The following is a 25180-nucleotide window of genomic DNA, read 5'->3' on the forward strand; positions in this document are numbered from 1 at the left end:
AATCAATTTGTTTTACACAAAGTACATGTTTTACAGTGCTTATAACTAAAGGGAAAACAACAAACGTAACACAGAATTCTACATGCAAATCTTCATACCACAGCTTCACGACATGCCAACACATCTCAACTCTAATTGAGCTTAATGAGTAACACAGGAAATCCAATGAAGATTAACTCACAGCTTGACATCGACCTGTCAATGCTTGAAGTTGCTGTTGAGCCCTCAGAATCTGACCCACCAATTATCCTGAAATTTTAGCTTTTGTGTTGTTCTCCGAGTAAACGACAAACAAGCTCTGGTAACATACCCCCAGAAAAAAGAATTTTAAAAAGTATTCAGACAACAAAAATTAAATAAACTTAAATTAAAAAAATATATTTAAAAAAATCAAATTAAATGTTGCAGAAAAATGTCATATAGCCAAGGTAGTTGTTAAAATGTGTAAAAAAAATAAAAATAATTTTATATATATATATATATATATATATATATATATAATAAAAAAAGATGAAAAAAATAAATAAATAAAAAAGAATCAGTTCACAAAAAAATAATCCTTAAAAAAAATGTCTTGATCTGTTTCACAGATGGGTTTTTTTCTTTCATAAAATCACCACATAAAAACAATACTCGCTTGCGTCTTAGGGCTTCCGTACAAAACAGACCACTTAAAAAACAACAGCAACAAAAACATTTGTGAACACCAATTAAAAAAAACAACAAAAAACATTACAATTATTAATCATTTGACTAGGAATAGTTTATTAAAGGTGAGAAAACAAAACAAAAAAAGCCACAATCCATTTGTTTAATTGCTTAAAAGTATGTACATTATAAATAATTCCACTACATTACAACCATTTGTGTTTCCTAGTCTGGAGTCCTACATATTGAGATGTTACTGACGGGCCAGACGGAGGGCAGAGGGCAGAGGTTCAGGACGTCCAGTTTAACACGACTGGGGATACATTTGTTTATTTGCCTGTTTGCACTGAACACAACAGCTGGAGTAAGTTTGGTGTTTGACCTGTAAGTAAGTGTACCAATGACGTGTTATTGTTCAGAGGAGGACCAGGAAGTAGCTGGTGGATGTTTCTAGACCTAAAACTGCTGTAGGAGGACTAAGTCTTGTGTGTGTACTAACAACCCTTTTAACAGCCACACTATGACGGGAGGACTCTTTCCTGCTCTGTCTTCTGGGTGAAGTTCTCTCCTTCTTGTGCTCTATAATCCAGGCAGTTACAGAAATGCCCCTGGTTCGTCCCTCTTCTTCCGCGCTCGTTCATAAAGGGCTGCTCTTTCCCTCTGATACAGTCTTACAGGTTGAGAGGTGGAAACGCTAACCTGGACACTAGCTTTTGTGTTATTCAAACTCAGTCCTAGACTGTGTTTAAGCGCTAACTGCCCTGCTGAGGCTCTTGCTGCTGCTGCTGCTGCTGCTGGTGTGAAGCTGCTGGGTTTAGATGAGAGGCAGAGGACGTGTGAGACCACGATGCCACAACGGATGCTGCAGGCAGACTCTGCACGCTGCACATCGACGTCGACAGCACTACCACGCTCTCCTCTGCCACCTCCTCCACGGTCATCCCTGCTCCGTCGCCGCCGCCGCTTCCACCGCTCATCCCGGCAGCCTTCCGGGAGCAGTCCACGCAGATGTAGTCCTCATTCTCGGCCATTTCGCACGAAACGCCCACACACACCTGGTGGAACCACTCATCGCAGCCGCCATCACACTGCACCCAGTCCACCTGGAAATAAGCACAGGCACACACAGGCAAACAAATGGTGACATGTGACAAAAGATAAAGGACAACACCAGGAAACATCGTGCCAATAATTGAAAAAAAAAAAAAAAACACGTGGCAGTTACAAAACAAAATTCAAGAAAAACATGATTTGTGTGTAATTTTTAACAGCACACGTTAAAGATACAAGTCAGTCATTGTTTGATTGATGTAATGTACTAGAGCAAAGAGCCAAAACATGATGTGTTTGTTTTTCACAGCACTAAGGAGTCAGCCAATTTCCTGTAGAATAAAAAAAAAAAATGGGCCGCTCGTGCACAATCAATGACAAAAATCCTTCTCCAACACCCTTTGCTTCTCTTCATCCTCATTTCCTCCTCTGATTGTTGTTACAGATTTAATAAAGCAAAACAAAGACTCTAAATCAAAGCAACTTATTTAAGCATCAATGCCCATTTTGTGAGAAGAGACAGCTGAAAAAATACACAATCTCCATCTTAATAACACCAGATGGCTTTTAATTAAGCCAACTTCAGGTGCAACTTTAGAGCAGCACCTTCATAATTTCATCACATCACAGAAGAGCGAGCCTACCATTTCCTCGGCTCTGATTGGCTGCCCTGTGGACACACAGGTGAAGGAAACTGGCAACTGGTTAACTCTGCGGACAGTCTTGGTCTGCAGTGCTGTCTCCGAAAATGACCGCTGCGGTGTTAATACGTTATGTGTAACTCTCTTTAAGGTGTTCCAGTGCTGTTATCAGCTGTTGATATTCAATAAAGTTCCATGATGTTCATTTCAAAAAGTGTTTGTTATTAACTTGGCAAAAAAACCCAAAATATCCTGTGTCATCCACAGAGAGAGAGACACCTGGCTGTTTAAACTTTGCATGAAAAATATCTATTGACCAGAATTCAGTGCCTCTTTCAGCGCAGTGCGGCGGGGACGTTACTAAAGAGGGTTGAGAAGAATCTAACTGACAAGGTCAACATCGTGGTCGGCGAACAGCACGGCGAGGTCCAAGAAAAAGCTTCAGTTTAACACGGCATCATGTCTGTTTCCATTAGGTCAGTCCGCACTGGAGGGGATTTTAAAATGCAGAATGAATTTGGCTTTTAAATTCTACATTTGCTCTATTTTATGGTGTAATTTTTATTCTTGCGGCGCCCTGGAAGAGCTGCTGCTACTCTGATAGCGGCTAATGAGGATCCAAATAAATAAAGGAAGAAATACGTTATTATTGAGCCTTGATAAAATCCTCATTACGCCAAAGGATCATTGATAATGGCACTGCTAGCAGGACCGATATTCACAACTTCACAGACATTTTTATGACAGAAAAGATACAGAACGTGGAAACAGGAGTGGGAAACACATCAGTTATACACGATGTATTGTGGCTTGTTCCATGAGGGATTTATCAAATAACCGTATCTCATACATCGACATAAAAGTTTCACCTATATTTAAGCCACCGCCGTGAGATCTGCTTAGGTGTTTCAGCTTTCTCCCTCTCGCAGACACAAAAAGCTCACAGTGAATAAGTCCTAAATTTGAATGGCTCTGCTTTAAATGGTTTCACTTTCAGCTAACTGCCAACCGCCTCGAGATCATGTCAAAAACATCAACACTTCCAGCGCAAGAAGAGCAAGGTGCTTCCGAATAAAAGCACAGTATTTTATTTTACTTAGTTACAACAGTACTTTGTTTGATGTTATTGTAACAGTACTTAAACATTATTTTAATAGTACTTTAACCTTATCATAACAGTACTTTATTGAACTTTATTATAACAGTAAACTGTTTAATGTTATTATATAAGTACTAGTAATTTATTTAACGTTATTGTAACAGTACTTAGTTTAAAGATATTCTAACAGTATTTATTTCACTTTATTATTATTATTATTATTTATTATTTTACATGCAAAAAGTAGAAAAATTGTCTTTGGTTTGCATGTGCAAATTCTGGTTTCCGCGTCTCAAAGGTAAAGAATTTTGTTCGGGCAAGTAAAGAAATTATTTATTTCTTACCCTGTTATATATTACTGTACTAAACGCAGGTAATATCCCTTCTGGTATTTACATCTTATTATTACAATAAAAGCTGTGTATGAACACCTGATCTTTTTTCAGCGTGCACACAGAACCTACAGCTAGCAGACCACAGGGGCAAATTTAGTGAATTTGACAGAAAAACAATGGCTGAGTGCACCTTTAATCAAGGAAATAATTGGAGAATTATTCAAAAAATGTAAATAATCAACTGCAGTTCTTGACTAAATGAGACATAAGGGAGTGCAACATTTTACAATGTGATTTTAATAATGTGGCAAAAATGTTAATATTAGATGTGCTGAGATAATTATCATATGAATTTTGGCAAATACCTGGCGTATAATGTTCAAAAAAAATTGAAAACATACAGAACTTTGAGTTTTTAAAAGGTGCACAGTCACATGGTTGCCTTTGACCTCTGTTAAATGCTAATCTGTAGCTGTGTTTATCATTCATCTACGATATCCCCCTTGTGCCTCTTTGACTGCAACACCACCTCCTGACAACACAATCTCAGTCTACTGCAGTGAAACCCATATTTACGGGAAAAGACATATTTCATAATCAAATCACAATATTCAGGAAAAAATATTTTTGACAGGTACTGAAAGAGGCCAAAGACAATGTCCTCACCTTATCTTTACAGGGTCTCTGGCAGTTCTTGGCTGCACACACAGCATTCTCGTCGTTGGAGTCCTCAGCCCCGGACCAGTCGTACTTGGAGGGAATGTCGAGGATCTTCTTCTCCTTCCTCTTCTCCAGTCCCTCCCTGATGGCCTCTGCCTTGGCCGCTGCCTTCTCCTTCCTCTTCCTCTCCTTCTCCTCCTTGGCTAACCGTTTGGCGAGCTGCTTCATCTCCCGGTTCTTTTCCAGGTTGAGTTTGAGTTTCTTCTTCTTGGGTTTGCCCCCAAGACCCAGCTCCAGTCCCACCCTTTTCAGCTCTTTGGACTTGGCTGGTCGCATTTCGCCCATTGTCGAAGCTCCTCCTGCGGCGGCGGCAGCGGCCATCAGCATGTGGTGGTGCTCGGCTCTTTCTAACTTCCGTTTCCTCTTCTTCTCCGAATCCTTCAGCTTGAGCTTCAGAGGCTTCTCCATCAGCGAGTCGTCAGGCTGTGGAAAAGGAAGGTGAAAAGAGAAATTCAATTTGTGCTTCTGCACTTATTTGACCTGCATCTATGCATCAATTAACAAAACTCAGAACCAACACAAGCCATTGATTCAAACCCAATTTTTGGTCTTTGCCACGGGTTCCAGCTGCGCAATCCGGTTGCATAATGGACGACCTCCCTACCTCCATGACCTGCAGGAATCTCTCCTCAGAGGGGGGATGCGTGGCCTGCAGGATCCTCCAGATGTGCTGGGTCTCATCCAGGGACACCTCCAGCAAGTCTCCCAGCATCATCAGCTCCTCCAGCTGGGCCTTAGCCTGCGGGGACAACTCGAGCACTGGCGGCTCCAGGCTGCGAGGGACTAGCGGGGTCTTCCTGGGCTGCTTTCTGGGCGTGCCCAGGTCTGAAAGGTAAACATCTTGACTATAAGATGATGAAGGCACACATACATCACTGGAATCTCTCAGTCCACAAAGTCCTCAAAATAATAGCTGTCCTTGAATCAGGGTTCCCATACATTTTAACCAAAGGATTTTCAAGACTTTTTTACAACTTTTTCAAAATATTTTACACCATTTCCATGACTTTGTTTAAGTAGTTTAAAGATCCTGTAAATGAGTTGTCAGTGCATTTATATTTATGTTTGGATTATAATTTGACAGGTTTGTATGCATTTGTTTGTGGTTAAAACAACCGTTTGTTTTATAGACATGTCTACTAATTTTTTTGTGACCTTGCCTGAAGCTGAGCATTGAGGTTACCGTAATAAATAAGTGTTGATTGCTGTCACTTTCCTGTTTCTCTCCAAAAGTTTGTAATTTTCATTCTATTTTTTAGGGCATATTTGGTTACAATGACATACAGAATATTTGTATGTTTATGTATATATATATACAGTATACATGCATATTTGTGTGAATGTGTGTGCATATGCATTTCATTTCTATTTATTTTTGTATTCAAGAGTTAACTTTTTTAAGTAAGGAAGCATATGTAGATTTATTAGTAATGAAAAATGGAGAGGGGGTGGGATCAGATAACATTTACATTTCTTCCTACTCCTTTTCGAACATTGGATTTGACTGTTTCTTTTTTTTCAGTTTCATTCTTTTTTTTATGCACTATTCTTTGCTGGTTTGTACATTTATGGTCTTAGGGAAAAAAAGAGGAAAAGAAAAACTTGTCTGAAATAAATATTTCAATAAAAACCAATCAATCAAAAATGTGACATCACATTTCTTAAGCTTGGTAATGACTGTCTGTTCTGTATGATAGCGCAGTGTTAGATTTCAAAAAAGTCAAACAAAGAACGGATTTTGTGTAGCGTGTTTTGGGATTTTTATGAGGATATTTTAAAAAAAAGGAGAAGATAAGTAAATTCATAACTTTTCCTAATATTTCTGTTAATTCCAAATCATTTCCAGGGCTGGAAAACACTTTTTTAAATGTTATAACTTTACTAGGAATTTCATGACCGTGTTAACCCTGTTGAATCATCTGTGCAAAAAAAACAAAAACAGGGGATGATGGTTTGGCAGAGTCAAGTAATCTTAAATGTGGCCTCACTTTGCACACAGGACTTGGAGGCTGAGGAGTAGGCATGTTCGGCGCAGAAAGAGGGCGTAGCAGTCGGCCACATGTGACTGACCACCTCCTCTGACTTCACAGGAATCTCCTCGTCACAGAACAGGTACGGCTTCACCTCGCCTGGATCCTGCAACGAAGCAGACACCAACAGGGAAGAAATTTAAAAAATAAATCCTGCTTGCTTACAGGCAGCTTGAACAGCATCATTTGCCTCTCGTACCTTCATGTCATAACCATAAGTCTCCCTGATGTCCTCGTCTGAGTCGGTCTCCTCGTCATCGTAGTCCACGGACTGGCGAGGTGAGGCGGCTCTGCTGAAACCGGACTGCTGAAAAGTCTGGATGTGGCCCTGATGAAGAACAGAAACATGCAAGGTTGCATTTATTTGTCATTTTACAACACACTGAAATATAAGCTGTAGTCCCTTCATGCTACACACACATAAACATGTCAGCAAACACAGCGGAAACAGCGATATAGTGTTTAGTATAGTGATCACAGATGTCCAAATCAAATTCATCACTTTAAGCGGATGACTATTTAGAAAGTTCTTTTTTTTCTTAATTGCTCATGCAGATCTAATTCACTTTTGTATAATTTAACATGAATACAAAGTTACAAAACTGACAGCTTTGCTATTTATAGAATTTCACAGCGTTTCAAAATAATATTGTTTAATTTTGGTAGTATTTTCCACCTGTGCATTTGTTTTCCGTCTCCATCACTAGCAGCCGTGACTGTTTCTAATTGTTCAAATAGACTACACAAAGTATGGTGAGGATTTCACTGACTTTTGATTTTTGTCAGTTTGTCAAAAGATTTGATGAAATTACATTTTTCATAGTGAGAAAGTGACCTTCTTTGTTCCCGTCACGTTTCAATGCGCATGCAACACCAGCCTCAAGTAGGCAGTTTGAAGAGGATGGGTTACCGTGAGGCAAAGAAAGCGTGAAAAAAGAAACAAATTACTGTAGTTTTACATTTTTTCCAGATATTATATATATAAGACCTAAGATAAACACTGTAAGCAGACTATTAAGCAGCTAATCAATGTAAGCGTGATCATTCTAAACACTTTCCACTGTCTTGAAATTATGATAAAATAAAATAAAAACTATAATTTTGTGAGGTCATGGTGACACCACACCAAATTTTAATCAGTATGTTGTTCAACCTTTTTGCACATTTGTGCCAAATTGAGAAAATTCCCTGAAGGCGTTCTTGAGATATTGCTTTCACAAGAATAAGACTGATAAGGCCACGGTGACCCTGATCTTTGACTGCCAAAATCAAACCAGCTCTTTCTGGATACAAAGTGAATGTTTGTGCCAAATTTGATGCAAATTTCTCAAGGCGCTCTTGAGATACTGCAAGAACAGGATGAATGGACGGACATATAGACTGAAAACATGATGCCTTTTGGCCAAGGCTGTTTGCCAGCATGGAGGCATAAAAATTTGCATTCAGTGTCACTAATGTTTCTCATATTTACTGGGATCCAAAATATTTTCATAATCTGAGCATATAGTCCTTTTAAAATTTAACTTCTTCACTGAATTAAACAAAACATAAGTTTTTCTAGTCCCACAATGCCTCACATTCAGTTTGAGGTTAACCAAAACCATATATGCATCTTCTCTTTAAAAGAAAAAAATTTAAACAGCTTGATGCTAAATAAAATAGCGAAATGCTTAGCCTCACACATTAAAAAAGCAGAATTAAATAAAATAAGATAAAAGTAAGATAAAATGCTTTATTAGATCTATGAGAAATTTGACTGGCATCTTTCATCTGTAATTACCCCCATTTCTTCACATTTTAGCCTCACAGTCTTTGGGTGTATTTCATGTTTGCACATTAGTGCCCACTGCTGGTGCATTCCATACTTACATCCAAAACCCCTAAAGAAACCACCACAACAGCTACAACCTGCACCTCCAAACAGGATTCCTAGAGTCTCTCTTTTTGCATTGTGATTACAATAATGTAAAATCAATTAAAATGAAATTCTACAGTACCTGCAGGTCAGGGTTGGCAGCAGCTTTTTGCAGCTCAGCGTTGATGATCTTCTCAGTTTTCTCCCGAGCAGCCTGCTCCACCATGCGCTGGCTCAGCACAGACAGCTTTGCCAGAGCTGAGGACAGCTCCTCCGTGGCCAGAGCTTGACGCGCTCTGTCCTGGTGTGACAGTTAAGACCAGCGTAAGAATGCGTGTTTGGTTGAGATCAAAAGCAAATTGTGGAAATGAAGTGTTCAAAATAGAGTAAAGTATTAGTTGTACATGAGAAGTTAAAAGCAGTGTTGTCATTTTTATGCATACCTGCCAGCTCATTGCCCTCTCTGTCAAACACTGGAGGGCTTCTCCTTCTGGAAGGCGCACCGGCAGCTTCTGCAGTGACACCAACAGCGACAGGATGGTCTCTAACCTCGGCCTCCTCGACCGCTGACACAGAGGACACAGGAATTTGGAGTCTTTGCTATTGCTCTGCCAACCCACTCCCAGCTTCTTCTGAGATCCCGTCTTAGGCAGAGGCACACACGCTCCGTGGAACCAGTCCTTACAAAGCTCGCACTGCAACATGAAGCCGCTGGCCGTCTTTCGACACAGGCAGAATTTGACCTCCTCGATGCGGTCGGCCATGGCCATCTTGGCTAAATTGGCAGCGCGGAGTGAGTGGATGGCCTCTACTTCTTTCTGCTCTTTGGCTTTGAAGGCTGCTACAACGATGGAAGGGTCTCGTACTTCTTCGAGGCCCTCCTCAAGGTCGCTCAGGGCGTCTGGGTCAAAGCCTCCTCGCTCCTTCTCCATGAGCTCCTTGACGCGTTTCCTCTTGCTTTTGCTGTTGCCGTAGACCCCGATGTCCACACGAGGACTGAGGACCTGACAAAATATGCACACAGGAAAATAAGAGCTCACCAAACCTTGACGTTACAGAAGAAAATGTGATCTTGAGACACCTCAGCGCCTGCACTTCATTCATTTGCCTTTAAGTCAAGCAAACGCACAATATACGCTGTTTCAACTGAATATTTTAAATTATACATCAACTTTTCTCACGGTGACCCACCTGGAGCAGTGTGTACGTGGAGTTCTTCTTGAGGAAGGTGCGAGCGGTCCTCTCCCTCCAGGCTCGAGCTGCAGCCACCTGAGACTCCACCTGGGCCAGCGGATCAAGCCGAACAGGAATGGAGCGACCCCTGGCAAGCAGGCTCTCCAGCTGCTCCAGGTAAGCATAGCTACTGCCACTCTGTGTGAGGTGGACACACAGGAGGAGAGAGGTTAGTGACATTTTAAATGGTGCCCTCATTCAGAGCAAGAAGACCCCGACTAAAGCTGCATTTACACTGCCTGTTCAAGGCGGTAATATCATGCCATCATGCCATTCTGTATATAATGTCCGACTGCGGAAAGGGGGGACAGGGTGGTAGTAACAGCCCTGAAATGAGGTCTGTGTCAAGCGCAAAGCCGGAAAGACGTGACCATGAGTGTGACATTTTGACGTGTTTACGCATGTGACCCCAACAGCAGATTTAAAAAGCAGCAGTTAGCACAATGGTTAATTCAAAGGACGAGATCAGCTGCCGTACTCAGAGAAGGTAAATGATCGTGATTGACGTGTTATGCCTTTGTTATTGTTAAGAAAGTGTTGCCAATGCATATGTTTTATGTGACACACGTGTGTCACACGTCATGCCCAACATGCCTCATTTGATCGTGATACTGTTGTTGGTTGGTTCTGTGTAAAAGTGCAGGGGCGGTATAAAGGGGGGACTTCGTTGCAGCCCTGTAGTGTGATCTCTGTGTAAAAGCAGCTTATGGCTCAATAAAAGACCCACACGAGGACACATGGCTTTAGATATGGATAAATAAACTTCTAAATGACACAGTGTACACATAGACAGTACCTGAATGGCTTCCACCTTGGACGTCCACTCCTTGGCCTTCTGTAGGGCCTCTCGGAGGGCCAGGATATTAGGAAGGTACGCTGGGATGTTCCTAGCTTCCAGCACGATGCTCTCCAAGGTCACCATACTGTGTCGAGGCCTGGGGTTTTTAAATGACAGACCGATGTGACATGATCCAGCATGACTAAAGGCTTTTTAAACATTTTTTCAAAGTAGCAGCAGTTGAGGTGCAAACATCCACATGAAATATTTGCAAATGTGTATGATTTGCAGCTTTACCTGGCCTGCAGGCAGGCGCGGGCCTTATCCTCCCATCTCTCTGAGACTGTCAGGATCTCTTGCAGCTCGGCCATGGCCTTCTCCACGGCATGGTGGGGAGCCAGGCCCACCCCTGAGTCTATCAACCTCTTCATCAGCTCCAGGGTTACGCGGTGAGGCTCGGCCAAGGTGACACGCACCTGAGATAAGGACGGCACAAGTTACATGAGGACACAATTACAACAACTCCTGACAAATTTCACATACAGGTCGTGGGTGAGAGCCCCACCTCATCAAGCCAGCGGGCCTGCTGGAGCTCCTGTTTCAGTCGAGGCAGCTCTGGCAGCTCCACATCCAGACCGCTGCCCAGGTCCAGTAGTGCCTGAAGCTTGGAGGAATCTGGCATCTCGTCCGACAGTGCCACCTGAGCTCGCTCGTGGAAGTCCTCCACATTCTCCAGTAACTCCTAGAGACACGGGAGGTGACAGGCACATTGGGAGTCAAGGAACCGCAAACAAGTCAAGTTGCACTTAAAATTTACGTCCATGTTTGACAAACGCGGATACTTCACACTCGTCTTCAACTCAGCAGCACTGAAGATCTATAAAATCAGCACAGTTTCAAAGCGGACACCCAAGATGAGTGTCACCACTTCAGTGTCTGACAAAATGTCTCCAGTAGACATGAAAATATGTAAAATATCATCACTTCATTATCTTATTCTGTAAGACATTTGTGTAAAATTTTGCGAATGAATTATGGCCCAGAACATGTTTTGAGAGGTCACAGTGACTTTTGACCACCAAAATCTAATAATTCTATCCTTGAGTCCAAGTGGTCCTTCGTGCCAAAATTGAAAAAAATCATACGGTGTTCTTGAGATACCACTGTCACAAGAATAAGTCAGATGAGGTCACAGTGACCTTGACCTTTGACCACCAAAATCTAATAAATTCATTATTGAATCCAAGAGGATGTTTGTGCCAAATTCAAATATATCCATTCAGGGTGTTTTTTATTTTTGAGAATGGGGCGGAAGGATGAAAAGATGGACTGACAGGCAACCCAAAATCATATTGCCTCTAGCCATGGCTGTCTCCGGTGTGGGGGCATGAAGAATACGGTGTGAACTGTATCTCATGGGTAAGCAGATATAGCAGGAACTCACTTTGACTTGCCGGGCCTGGCTGATGATGCATGGCAGCCTATAAAGCTGATCTACGAAGGCCTTGAGCTCATCCACTGTCAGTTTGGTGCGATTACGACTGCTCTCAGAGCGCAGACGGCTGCTGCAGACACACATGGGAAAAAGTGTGACAGTTAAATTTGACTTTGAACCTGAGCAGATACAGCGCTGATTTAAAAAGAAAAAAAAAAAAGTTAGCTTGTCAGTAAAATGCTTTTTTGTGGGGTTACATTAAAGCTTATTCTATTCATGTCCACTGACCTGTGCCTCTGTTTGCGGCTGAGCAGCAGCTGAGCAACAGAGGAGCAGGTCTCCGCCTCTTTAACCATCTCCCTCAGGCGACGGAACAAAGCTTTCTCAGGATACTTCCTGTCCTCTGCATCCTCCAGCAAAACCTTGAGCTCAATCAGATCTGTGAGACACACAAAACAATCATGCAATGGCCCAAAGAGATGAACAACATGTGCATATCTTATAGTATTTAAGAACAAAAACCTTTCTTGTTCTTCTGGTCAGCAGCCAAGGCTTCTGTGACCCTCTTTGCCCACGTGTCATAAGACTGAGCTCGTGTCTTCACCCCGTACAACATGGCTGGAAACTCTTCCAGATCATAGCGATACCTGAAACGTATCATGCAGATATCTACTTCAGAATATGGTGCAAGTGTACAAGTAAATGTTGAGACTGTGACAAATTAGATTTCTTGCCCATGAGTTTTACATATTTGTTTTGTTAGACTTTATTTGTTTTGTCCATAAAACAAATTTTCTCTAACCGGAGACACTTGTTGCCGAGAGGACAGTCGCAGAGATCTGCTGCATGGTTGAGACAAACCAGTCGTTCAGGGCTGCAGGGACAAGTCAGTGCGGACAGGAAACAAGTGGTCTTGCACTTGTGACACTGGCGCTCATCGTCAGGTAGAAGTTCAAAGACCTCTTGCTCTGAGGACAGCACCCCCTGCGGATGAGGAGAGAGAACTGATGATGCAATCTCTTAACACACTGTGAAACACAAAGCTTTCAATTTGAGGCTGTTGTATTAAACAGGGTTCCCACACCTTCTTAAACGTCTAACTGAGGGACTTTTCAGGCCAAATTCCCCTAAATTCAAGAACCCAATAAGGCATAGTTTAAGACATTTTTTTGTTATTTTTGTTATTTATTGTTAATTTGCAAGGTGATATCCTGTGTGCATCAATCCATACTGATTTCCTGCTATCTTAAACAGGCCAATCTTAGTGAATGTATTTAGTGAACCACAAGTCCTGGAATCCCCATTTTCCATGCGTAGCTGAGGTTTCGCTTTTCGTTTGTTTATGACCATTTAACCAGCATCATTCGACTTCAATCATTCATGCATGCATGTGACAATCACACTTTTAAGCAGCAGATTACACATGAAACAATAAGGCAACTGCGGAAGACACATATGAAGACAGCGAAAGGTAGCCTATTGACCTCTGTTACATAAACCTCAATTTGCTGAAAGTCCAAGTGGACATTTGTGCCAAATTTGAAAAAAATACTTCAAGGTTTTTTCTAAATATCATGTTCACAAGAACTAGATAGACAAGGTCAGTGGCCTTGACTTTTGACCTATAGCCACTAAAATCTACTCAGTCAACCTTTGAGTGTAAGAGGACGTTTGTGCCAAATATGAAGAAATTCCTGCACTGCTTTCTAAAGATATCACATTCACGAGAATGGGACAGACGGACAACCCAAAAACATAATGCCTCCTTCCACAGTTATCTCCGGCGCTGAGGCATAAAAACACAGAATAGAAGTAAAAAGGATTTCAATTTCCATTCTCACACAAAAATACACCAATTCAAGGCCATTCAATGACCTAGTCTATTTATGTCTTTTTTCCAAAACTTCTAAGGCCAGATTTTTTTCCCTAAAATTCACAAACTTTCCAGGACTTCAAGGACCCATGAGAATCCTGACTGACCTACAGATAAGGCAAAGGTTCTAAGACAGATGACCCTTAACCTCCCCCACTTTCAACATGCATAAAAAAAGACATTACTTTTTCTTGGACAGCCTGTCTGAGTTTTGTCTCCTCCTCCATCATTTCTCCCATTTCCTTAAAGACAGCAGCAGCCAGCTCCACGTCCAGACTCTCTGGATCAGCAGCCATCTTGCACAACAGCTCCTCATGGGAGAAGACGCAGTAGCGGTGGAGGCGGCGGTAATGGGCCACACACTGACGCCCCATAGGTAACTATGGAACGAAATGTGTGAAAGATAAATATGCACATTCGAAGGTAAAAACCTTTTTTTTCAAAAGGAAGAAGTATGTGCTTTGCCCTCACCCAGTCAGCGGTGCAGAAGTTTACGGCCTCTGCAAAGTTGTAGCCCTGGTTGAAGCCGCTGTGATAGGCTCTGGGGAAGGTCACCACAAACTCCCCCGCACACTGATTTGTCCTGTACACCTGAGGACGGGATATGTGCACAATTTTTTATGTGATTAAAAGCCAACACGGACCACATGATCAATATCTAATCAGATCTGACATCAACTAAACGGAACATCGAGGAACAGACTACATACAGGGACACCGTGCTCCATGAGGACGTTGGGATTCATGATGGTGACCAGTTGATGGAGGAGGTCGGGTTGGGAGTCAAACAGTTCCGGAGCCAACTTCTTCATCACGGCCTCCAGCTGCTCTGCTGCGGAGGCCGGCACTCCATACCAAGTCTTCGGTTCACCCCTGAAGAACAGAGAATAAATTAACATTAAAGATACCAATGCTCTTTTACAGGGCGGCACACAGGTTTAACAGAATAAGGCTAGTTTTTCTGTGAGCATGAATAATTCAATCTTGTTACTTTTTCCAGTATTTACTTTTAATAACGTCATTTATGTTTCCAACAACGTGCAAATGTCAGAATTGTAGTTAAGTCTCACCAGTGCAGGAAGTTGATGGAGTAACTCCAGTGGTCCTCGATGTGCCAGCAGAATGAGGAGAAACACATGCCCACATAAAGCCAGGGCACCTTCATACCCGAGATGTCCACGTTGATGTGGGTGAGCACTGACTGCTCCAGCACTGGCATGTTATTCAGGTTCCAGCCCGAGTTGGCATATTCCTAACAGGAGAGGAAACAAAGTGCTTTCTTTCACTTAAGGGCAGTTGGTATGTTTTTACTTAATGTGGCACCACAAAATAAGAGAAAAGCATTTAAGCGATCTATTAGATGGAAGTCTGATGAACAAAATGATTTAAGGAATGTCTCTGAGACACACGGGAGTCTCCATCAGAAGTTGGCACAGATAGGACATTTTATAAACTATCATCATCAGCAGAACTGAGCTCAGATGTTGATCAATGTCTGCGTAGCCTCTACCTGTAACATGGGGACGTACATCACCGACCAGAGCTGGCGAGGGGAGGGTTGTGTTAAACGCTGAACGCAGCATAAAACTCTATTTTATCAAAGCAAGTGCTCAAGTACTACTTGCCTAATTAGCCTATAAAACAAAATATGTCATCCTTATGCAAAATAAAGAGCCTCACATCTGAGCTTCACATATTCATATATATCAGTTTTCGGATGACTTAGCCTCAGATGGTCTCCTCCACATGATTAAATGGTCCAATAATATTCATTGTCAATTTTTTTTCCCAGCAAATTCATATCACACAATAAAGTAATTTTCCTCAAAATTTAGAAGGACTTCTTAATTTGTAAGGGACGCAGTCATCGTGTTTTATTCTTTCTGTGCAAACAGTCCAAATGATCTTTCTCCTGATGTGTATTTACACAGTTTTGACACCTTCTTCTGAAAAACGGATGTGTATTCTGGGCCGTTTAATTGCATTTACAGGTCAGAGTATGGGGCCGCTCCAACTTTAACAGCACCTAGTTTGATCACGGAGTTGCGGGTGACGGTTAGCTTTAGGCAAAAACATCAGCACTGCCTCTTGATGACCTAAAGAGCACAGGATGATTTGACCCTGCTTGGCTGATCATGCTTCACTGCAGTAAAGTTAGCCTTCAGCCGCACCTCTGTGGCTGCTGTATAATAAAGTCACAGTAGGTAAAACGTGTTGTTAAGACATGTTAAAAACTTTGCCCATAAAGTAACGTCTGAAAGGTTATTTAAATGCCCTTGCATGGTCAGCTGGCTGAGAGTAACTTTACTGGCCCTGGTGTACGTGCTGGTGTGTGTGGAGGAGCTGAGCCCCACCCTCAGTGAAACACCAACACAAAAATATTGAGCATGAAAATGATACCAAATGAATAATGAAGAAATAATGGCAGGTAAAACCTTGATTTTTGTGAATTGCACGCACATTTTTGGCAATTTCCACTATATTTTGCAGGTTAAAACTGATTCCATGTTTATTATCAAATCCTGCAACTCCATCTGTGTTTTTCGCTTTGTCAGAATTATAGAGCAATAATACAGCTCTGCTAGAAAATATAAGTACATATTTAGGGATGCGAAATAATATTGGGACGACAGCGGTGTAGGTCGATATTGGCTTTAAAATGAAATACTGGAATCAGCCAACATGCTGATTTCTGCCGATGTCACCAACCACTTTTTTTTTTTTTTTTTTGACAAAGTGAACATGTAAAAAACATCAAACCTAACTTGAAGTATTTTCTTGTTTTGCACAATGAAAGAAAATTACATATATTAAAAAGCATTGCATTTTATGCATTCATCTTCTAGTGTGCCATCATGATAAGAGTTTGCGTAAGATGATGTTAATTCCAGTACAGAAGGCGGGGAAAAAGTGGATATATCAAAAAATCGGCCGAATGAGTAGCATATCGGATATTGTGCATCCTTTATCATATTCTGAGAAAAGATGTGAAAAAATAAACATGAGATGAAATGTACACAATTTGTCTCACCTCCTCATCTCCCAGTAGCCTCCTTTTACCGTCCCTTACAGGAAAGCCACTGCCCACATCCTTGGAGCTGATGTCGGCGCCGTACTCCACGATGACATCCTCCTCGATGCTGCTGACCAGGCGCCAGAACTCTTTCTCCACCAGCTCTGTGGGGACCATCTGTGGGCACAAGGTGGAGATAATTCAATCGCCCTGCCTTCTCTTAACAAGGAAAAAAGCCTGTGAGTTAACACATTTAACATTGAACTGTTGAAGCAGAAAGTGAGACAGCCAGATAACAGAAGGACACCCGTGTAACAATACACAGAATTCACTGAGTGGATTTTACATACGTGAACGGGCATGTTGAAATAGTCAGACTTGAAGTGGTCGGCCATTTCTCCAAAGCTCTGGAGGCTGTACTCCCTCACGGCCTGCTCGAACCCAAAGGCCTCTCTGGGCTTACTGCACTCCTGTGAGGAAACACATTTACATCATATGCATTATGCATGAGAGGATAAAATTTGTAATGTACAGATGAGAACATTAATCACTTCGGTTATTTGTTAGGTGAACATAATCCTTTAGCGGTACAACATCATTCATTTTGGACTGAATGTTTGTTTTTGCATATGCGTTTGCACACGTGAGGATCTGAAAGTGATGGATGTAATATATTTAACGCTTTGAAACCTGGACATCACTTTTTTTGTGCTGCTTTCAGATGACTTTCAGAAGTATTTTGACCTTTGAACCCAGAGCAAATTGGTTCGGGCTCTTTCAAAAACATGCAAAAAAGGCAAAAAGGAAATTTGTGAAAAAAATGTTCCACAAATTGCAAGAAATTAGATTTAGAAACAATATATACATATTTGAAAAAAGGGGGGAAAGGTCTAGGGAAAAAGATTTTTAAAAAATAAATAAATAAAAACATGGGAAAATTATTCTGGCTATATCTATTACTCTTATTACATATTTTAAATTATGTTACACAAAATTATTATAATTTTTTGAAACCTTTTTCTCTTTTCCCACTAACTTAAAGTTAAGTAATCTAAACTAATTTTAATGTACTTTTTTTTTTTTTTTTTTTTTTTTTACTAAATTCTTGTTAACTTTTGGGGTAATTTCAGTTTCTCACTGCCTTCTTCTCATGTTTTTGAAAGGAATAGGTTTCAAAAGTTTTGTCTTTTTTTAAGGATTGTAATTGGACAGACGGCAGCATTCAAGCCTTACCTCGGCAACACACTTAGGGCAGCGCCAGTCCCCCTTGGGCACGTCCTGCAGAGGCGGGATCAGGCAGAAGGTGTGGTAGCTGTCGTCACAGCCATCACACAGCAGGAGTCGGTCCTCCTCATCGCCCCGTCCACACACCAGGCAGAGGTAGAGGTCAATCTGAGGGATCAGTGCCACAGAACAAGCAGGGATGGTCACGCCAATAGTTTCCCGAGACAGAACAAACAGTTGAACTAGTACTCACAAAGTTGACCTCCAGGGTCTCCTTGCGTGGTCTCATTTTGATGGCGAAGGCCTGAGCTTTGAGGTGACGCTGCTTCTTGTTGAATGCATCATCTGAAAGGACAAAGGCAGCAGTGTGAAAATAGAAACACTCACAGCAATGCTGCAAATTTATTGCTCAATGTCTGCTACAAAAACAAAAAAAAAAACAAAAAAAAAAACACGTCAACTGAAAATAATCCTTACCAGCTGAAACAATCTCCAAACCGACCATCTTGGGACTTGTACCAAAGATCTTAAGGCCTTTTGGCTCCTTGTTTTCCCTCTAGAGAAAAACAACAACAGCAGCCTATGAAACAGAGCGATCCTGCTAAAAAGCCAAATGTTAGACGGCCTCTGGGGAGTATTTCCTTCACAGATGAGAAAAGGGGAGGGAGATGGATCCTCAAAGTAAAGGAGTGAATGTTAAAGGAATAAAAAAAAAACTGTTTAAAAATTACTCAAATCAAACACGTGACATAAAAAGGACACATTTATGGTCTCACAGTAATGTTTTAAAAATGTTCATTCAACAAATGTTGAAAAATGAACCCTCTAGCACCTGGATCGACATCACTTTTTTTTGATGCATTCAGGCACCTTTCACAAGCATTTCACCTCTGAAACCTGAGAAAATTTGTTTGATTTCTTTTGAAAACGTCAGGGGAAAGGCAATGGGCAACTTCACAGTAAAAGTCCTGCAAATTGGAAAAAAAAAAAAAAGAAGGAAAAGTTGGCCTGAAAATTAGCTGGAGATGGGGGTTATTACACGTTATAAAAAACTGGGGACATTTGTCAAGAAAACTATGTTTATAAGTCTATGTTAATTTATTTTTACAAAACTATATTATTATTATTTTTTGTAGTAGTAGAAGAGGTGATTGTAGTAGTAATAATATAGTACTAGTAGTATTTTTTCTTTTTTCTGTCTTTATTTATTTATTTACTTTTTTTTTTATTTTTAGCTCATTTTCAGGCGATTTTCTAGGAATTTTTTTTCGGGATTATTCTGGGACCATTTCCAAGTTGCTTATTGCCTTGTCACATACTTTTGAAAGGATTCAAGCCAATTTGCCCATATTTCAAATAATTAAAAAATGCTTATTACACTTTTGAGATAAACTTGGCCCAAAAATAAAATCCTAGTCAGTCTCACAACTACAAATGACACATTTTTTCACAATACGTCATTGTAGTTGTAATTTATTCCATTTACCTCAGACTTCAGGCGCCTGGAGCGTCTCTCAGGCAGAATCCGCTCTTTGGTCTGCAGCGCATCGCCCTCCCCATCTTTCTCCTTCTCCTCCTCCTCATCTTGCTCCTCTTCTTCCACTGCCTCCTCACCAACTCCCTCGTCCACCTCTTCCCCGTCATCTCCCTCTTCGTATAGCCGCTGAATGCCCTGACAGGACAAAACAAGTGAAGTGAACACAAATTAGGCAGTGCTTCCCACAGACTCAGAGTCTATGTGTGACAATAGCTGATGACGGATTGGTCAGAAAACTTTTTTAGTTTTTTTTTGTGTGTGTGTGAGTGTGTGTGTCCCCTCTCTGAATGTAGATGTTGTTGTGTGGCTATGAGCGCGGCGTAAAAGATACTCTTCATGAGATGTTTTTCCTCGGCAGCACCTTGTGTAGTTTGAGTCGCACAATGGAGAATTGATCTGTCCATCACTCAGCTCAATCAGAGATAATCAGATCAGATTGATAGATCAAATCAGAGGAGCAACTGCAGAGGAGGAGTGTGAAAGCACACTTTTAGACCATTGCCTTGGACCCCAAGGTTGCATAAATTTCTAAAAGAATTTAGCAAGTTTCATCTAATGTAGGACGGAAAAACGGACTCTGAAATGAGAGCCCTGTTGTTCTAAGAAACAGGATGTTGTATTTCTGTAAGCATTATTCAACAGTTAAGTTTCACTTTCACTGTGCCTGATGTTCTGCTGCTCCTTTTGTGCCAAGAGTATGCTTTGTGCTCCAAGAGTGTGGTGCTCTAAATAACCAAATATACATATGTTCCAACAGCTCTCCTAATCCACGGTCCAACTTTAAAAATAGAACATCAATATGTAGTGGAAAATGCTGATATTGAGGCGGGCCGCCATAAATAAATAAATGTGTGAGAAATCCTGGTTTGGGAAGATTTAAAATCTGCCTGTTCCAAGCTTTGAAGGAACAGGGGTATTATTAATGTGACATACAGCCCACAGTTGTTGCCAACATGTCTGATTTTGTCAGACCAGCTTTGGTTGTTGAGCCACAGTATGAAGCGATCCAACACTGACATTTGGGAGACACTGGGAACAGCCAAGAAACATTTTCCCCAGTGTGGAATAAAAAGTAAAGTAACAAATTAATAACAACATCCACTCACAAGATGTCCACTTACTCCAACTTAGACAGTTGCTGTACAATATATCTAAAACAATGTATTTTATATATTTCATGTGCCGTGGTGCAAAATGGATAAATTCCTAACAAATTCAGGTTAACAACAACAGTGTGTTTACATGTTGATTCGTGTCAGGGGCTTGGTTTTCTCATTTGTGCGGCTGCTTGGTCAAACTGCGTTATCTATGTTAAATGAGTCGCACTCACTGTCAGCGTGGCCCCAGACTGGAAGAGTTCGTATGGATAAAGGATCCTCTCGTAGTGGGAGCGCAGCAGTGAGCCGGTGCCTTTCCCAGGTGGAAAGCCCATCCGACTGGCCACTTTGGACCACCTCTTCTCTTTACACACCATCTCAAAGCCGCCCTCTGACGACACAATCTGAAGCACAAAGGAATCCAACATGAGCATTTTTACCCGCAGGAAAGGACAAAATCAACACTAAACTGCCAAATGCAAATTAAGAAATTTAAGTAATCTTGCTAAAAATCAATGTTATATAATCAATAATAAAAACAACAGCGCATAAAAGAATATTCAAACTGATGTAGTTTTACCTTGCTTAGCTGATAGAGGTCCAAAACTTTTCTCTCCACATGAGGGAATCGGGTCTTGGATCCCTGTAGCTCCCAGAACTTTGCAATTTGATCCAGAAAGTTGAGCCTAACCCGAGTGAGGGCCTGCACAGACAGGAGAGAGGATGCTAAATGAAGGGGTCCCATTTTCTGCTGTTATAAACACCTCAGGCAAAATTATGTTTAAATGGCTGCACTCTGATACACAACCATACAGTGAAACTGTATAACTCCCATATTAGAGCTGTCCTGATTTACATATGTTAAACGATACAAAAAGGAGAAGAGGGCTTAAAAAAAACCCACAAACATCCAAATCTCAACAGGTAGAAAACAGAAAACATATTGCAGGTGGAGACAGTCTGAATAGTCTGCTGCTATCTAAGGAGTATATCGTAGGGGTCAACAATAATTGTCCTGGCCAATTATTGGGGCCGATATTTGGCATTTTGCCAGTTATCTGGATTGGCATTTTATGTTATTGATTGCAGATAAAATAAATTAATGCAAAAGTGGGGAAAAAGTGTCATCGTGGGAGGAACTTTTACTTTGTGAAGCCTCAGGGAGCTATTTTATTTAATCATTTTATTATTTAATTTTAACTTGACTTTATAAAAAGTTACCGGGAACTTGCTGATTATGATGATGAATATTTCAGTTGTAATTAAACATTTGTTATTTGTGGTGGAGTTTGTTATATTCCAAATTCTAAATACTGACAGAAAGATTTTCATTTTTATTGTAAATTCATATTGGTTCCAAATATCGGTTATCGGTCTCATTAAAGATTAATAATCGGTATTGGCCCTGAAAAACCAACATCGGTCGACCCCTAGTATGTAGCATTGATGAGTTCATTAATGACAATCTTCAAAAGGAATAATTCACCCAAAAAATGGCTTATTTGTATATTGATTAATCATGTTGCATTACCTTGAACATGTGAAGTAAACTTCACACATCGTCAAACATATGGATTTATTGATTGGGGACAACATTTAACAAAGCAAAACTGTTTAAAACATCTGTTTACAAACTCTCGCACAACTCGTGCAGTATAATCCAAGTCTCATTTATCCAGTTGTGTGCTCAATACTTCTCAAACACAAGAAGACAACTTAGTATTGGAGCCTGGCTTTACAGAGAACATAAATAAGTTTCACTGAATACTTTCAGTTCAGTTTTAAATAATAAAGTTTTAGTGAAAATGTATGTGCTTAAGAAAAAATGAGCATTAAAAGTGGATTTATGAGACTTGAATTATGCTGCATGAGTTGTGTAAGAGTTTGTGAACAGATATATTTTTGCTCTTGTTAAGCGTGGAGTTTTCTTCAAAAATTGAAGGTAATACGGCATGACTAACTGGTTTGCAATAGGTCATATTGCAGGTGGAGTCTTCCTTTAAACAGAGAAATGTTTATGGACAGTATCTTTGTTTCTCCCAGGTGTGGCGATATACATTTACAATGAGAATAATTTCCAGAGGACATACATGCAAAGTAATGCCTGAGACACACCTTCACTCAGGATTACTGCTTTGATCGCTGATGCATCTCCTTGGCAAACTCACCTCAAGCTCATTCAGCCTTTGTACGCGAGGAGTGAAGCGGAAGTTGCGTACATCGCAGGCAAACGGAGGTTGCCAGTCCTGATAGACAAGAAAAGAATACCTTGTCACAAAACATCAACAATGAGGAAATGTATAGCAGCAATACTATAACTTTAAATAAATTAGTGTTTTTCAAGAAAAAAAAACCAAAAAAACAAAAGCAGTTTTTTTAAGTTATGACTGTTCACAATATTACCACAGTCTTTACATCTCAGTTTTGACTATTTTTTACAGGAATGCCATTGTTAAGCTATCATAATAAGTATATAATTCTTCCAATTTTGAGAAGGTATTGAGCATAACTTGCCACAAAGACACAACCCAACATTTAATAGTCCTATTAAAAAATTAAACGCACTGGAATGGTTATTTGTGTAACTATGTATAATAACATAACTGTGTGTTTACGATCTGACAGGAGGGCCAGGCCTGCATGTGGCCCAATGTCGCATCTTTGCAGCTAACAATCACTGGACTGAACTTCTTGTAACCGGAACTGTTGAATTTATTTTGTCTTTCCAAAACTTTTCTGAACAGTAAATAAAACCCAGTGTCAAAGAAGTGCAAAATATGTGCGGTGGAAAGCAAAGAAATTAAGCCTTATTTGACCTCTATTAGAGTAATGGCAACTAGTAATGTCGTTGCCTATCGCAAAATTTACGCAGGCCTTAGTAAACCACTACCACCTCCGTAGGAGCATAAGCAAATCATTGCAAACATCAATACAATATTTTTGCAGTGTTTAGTATTATAAGTTAGTTTACCTCGGGGGGTCGGATCTTGCAGATGCCCGTTTTCTCTGCAATGGGTCGGATCTTGTTGATAAATCCTAAAGGATCCGAGAAATCCTCCCAACTCGGCTCAAAAACAGGACACTCAGGAGGGGGGACGAACTCAGCAAATGCAGACATGTTGGTGCCAGTGAAACAGTCTTTAAAAATTATTTTTTATTTTAAAAATGCACCGAATTGAGCTCAACAGTCCATGGTTATTTCCAATAATTCTCGTCTTGGGGAACTTCCTCCGTGTCCATCATGATCCTTCAAATCTCCTAAATCACGAATACCTCCAGTGACAGGGCATCCCAGCCGCGATGGCGAATCATAATCTGGTTTGCACAAATACAACAACCGCTGATGATCAATGTTTTCCCATCGTCCGTAAACAGAGGGCCAGGCCAGGCCGGGGAGTCTCCACCACCACTCCCCTACCTGGGACGGAGGGCAGGGTTAGTCCGAAACGCCATCATTCCTACAACTTCACAAAATAAACTCTACAGGCAAGACTTTGGATTATCGCAGAATTTGAAAAGAAGTTTGTAAATACAAAACACCCCGGCCTGAACGATATGATGTTGACTGCAATGTTATGTTACGCAAGCTAACGTTGCTATCTATGTACCTGGGTAATGCATGATTTCTTCGTGATGATGCATTTCCAACAAAGTTATCCACGGTTGGCTAGCTCCTGCGGCTAGCTGGTAATGTTCATTAGCTAACGTAATCGCGCTCGCTCGCCGGGCTTCATTCAATACATTCTCGACTTTACGTCCACTTCTTCGAGCACCTGATAGCTAAGTACCAGGACCACAACAAGGAGGCGGCTAGTGGTAGCAAGTGTACATTGTTTACTGGTGTCGAGCAACCCCCATTCATTGAGGCATTTGAGGCTATGGTAAACTAGCATACGGCTAATTTGGTTGGCTAAAATCAGCTTAGCTACCGCTGCTCATTGCGCAGCTAACATTAGCTGAGAAAGTCGGTTGACAAACACAGTCCGCCATGGCTCCACTAGGTTCATTGGAATCACGTAGAAAATGCGCTATAAAACTTTTGCTTTGTTTTACCGGGTGTCCTTTCCGTATGATTTAACGTCGTCCGTATGTTTTGTGTCCGCATTAGCCAATGTGCTAGCTACAGCTAGCTAGGTTGGGATAGCTGTTGTGATACCTTCAAGAACACTCGTTTTTTTTATTACTTCCGAGTTCGCAGCAAGAAAACTCTTAAGTTTCTTCTGCTCGTACGATATGGTAGGAATATTAGCATACTTTTTTTTCAATGGTGTGACTAGACAACTCAAGGCACCCATTCAACCATGGAAAATTACCTTCCTTTTACATTTCTAGAGACAGTTTTTAAAACATATTTGACAACAACTTAAAAATTGAAAACTGCAATTTCAAATTGGCAAAAACGATTAGATTCTTTACACATTTCAGTTTAATTTATTTTTATTTAGATTTTGTTTATCTACTCTACATTTTATTTATCATGTAATTTAACTTATGTATTGACTAACTGATTAATCAATGGATTGGTTATGTCAATAAAGTTTGAGGAATTTGAAAAAACAAACAAACAAAAATCATTAATTCATGCAAATCATATAGCTTTATCATATAACTA

At 40.7% G+C, this 25180-nt stretch overlaps 1 protein-coding gene across 1 annotated transcript; it reads right to left on the bottom strand.

The window, feature by feature from the left end:
* Positions 1-741: 741 nt before the first annotated feature.
* On the bottom strand, positions 742-24723 carry kdm5a (lysine (K)-specific demethylase 5A). Its single transcript, XM_042511176.1, has 29 exons — positions 23540-24723; positions 22737-22814; positions 21149-21271; positions 20802-20972; positions 19421-19606; positions 18412-18490; positions 18188-18279; positions 17944-18102; positions 17061-17180; positions 16729-16887; positions 14768-14949; positions 14408-14570; positions 14169-14288; positions 13883-14077; positions 12627-12808; positions 12347-12471; positions 12113-12263; positions 11834-11954; positions 10955-11131; positions 10687-10865; positions 10408-10546; positions 9570-9749; positions 8822-9382; positions 8521-8679; positions 6723-6851; positions 6482-6629; positions 5098-5318; positions 4440-4916; positions 742-1751 (listed from the first exon to the last, which is right to left on the bottom strand). The coding sequence occupies exons 1-29, from the start codon at positions 23684-23686 to the stop codon at positions 1401-1403; spliced, it is 5274 nt and encodes a 1757-aa protein (XP_042367110.1). The 5' UTR covers positions 23687-24723; the 3' UTR covers positions 742-1400.
* Positions 24724-25180: the final 457 nt, after the last annotated feature.

Source organism: Plectropomus leopardus, chromosome 22, assembly GCF_008729295.1.
Source record: "Plectropomus leopardus isolate mb chromosome 22, YSFRI_Pleo_2.0, whole genome shotgun sequence".
NCBI classification, from domain to species: Eukaryota; Metazoa; Chordata; class Actinopteri; order Perciformes; family Serranidae; genus Plectropomus; species Plectropomus leopardus.

What these genes read in the sequence shown, in the direction of transcription:
- kdm5a (XM_042511176.1), bottom strand. Translation starts at nt 23,686, where the DNA reads ATGTCTGCATTTGCTGAGTTCGTCCCCCCTCCTGAGTGTCCTGTTTTT. An exon ending in GCCAGGCCCGGCAAGTCAAA is followed by an intron (nt 11,132 to 11,833) that starts GTGAGTTCCTGC and finishes CCGTGTCTCTAG; the next exon opens with GAGTTACTGGAGAATGTGGA. An exon ending in AGAGACCCTGTAAAGATAAG is followed by an intron (nt 1,752 to 4,439) that starts GTGAGGACATTG and finishes GCTTATTTCCAG; the next exon opens with GTGGACTGGGTGCAGTGTGA.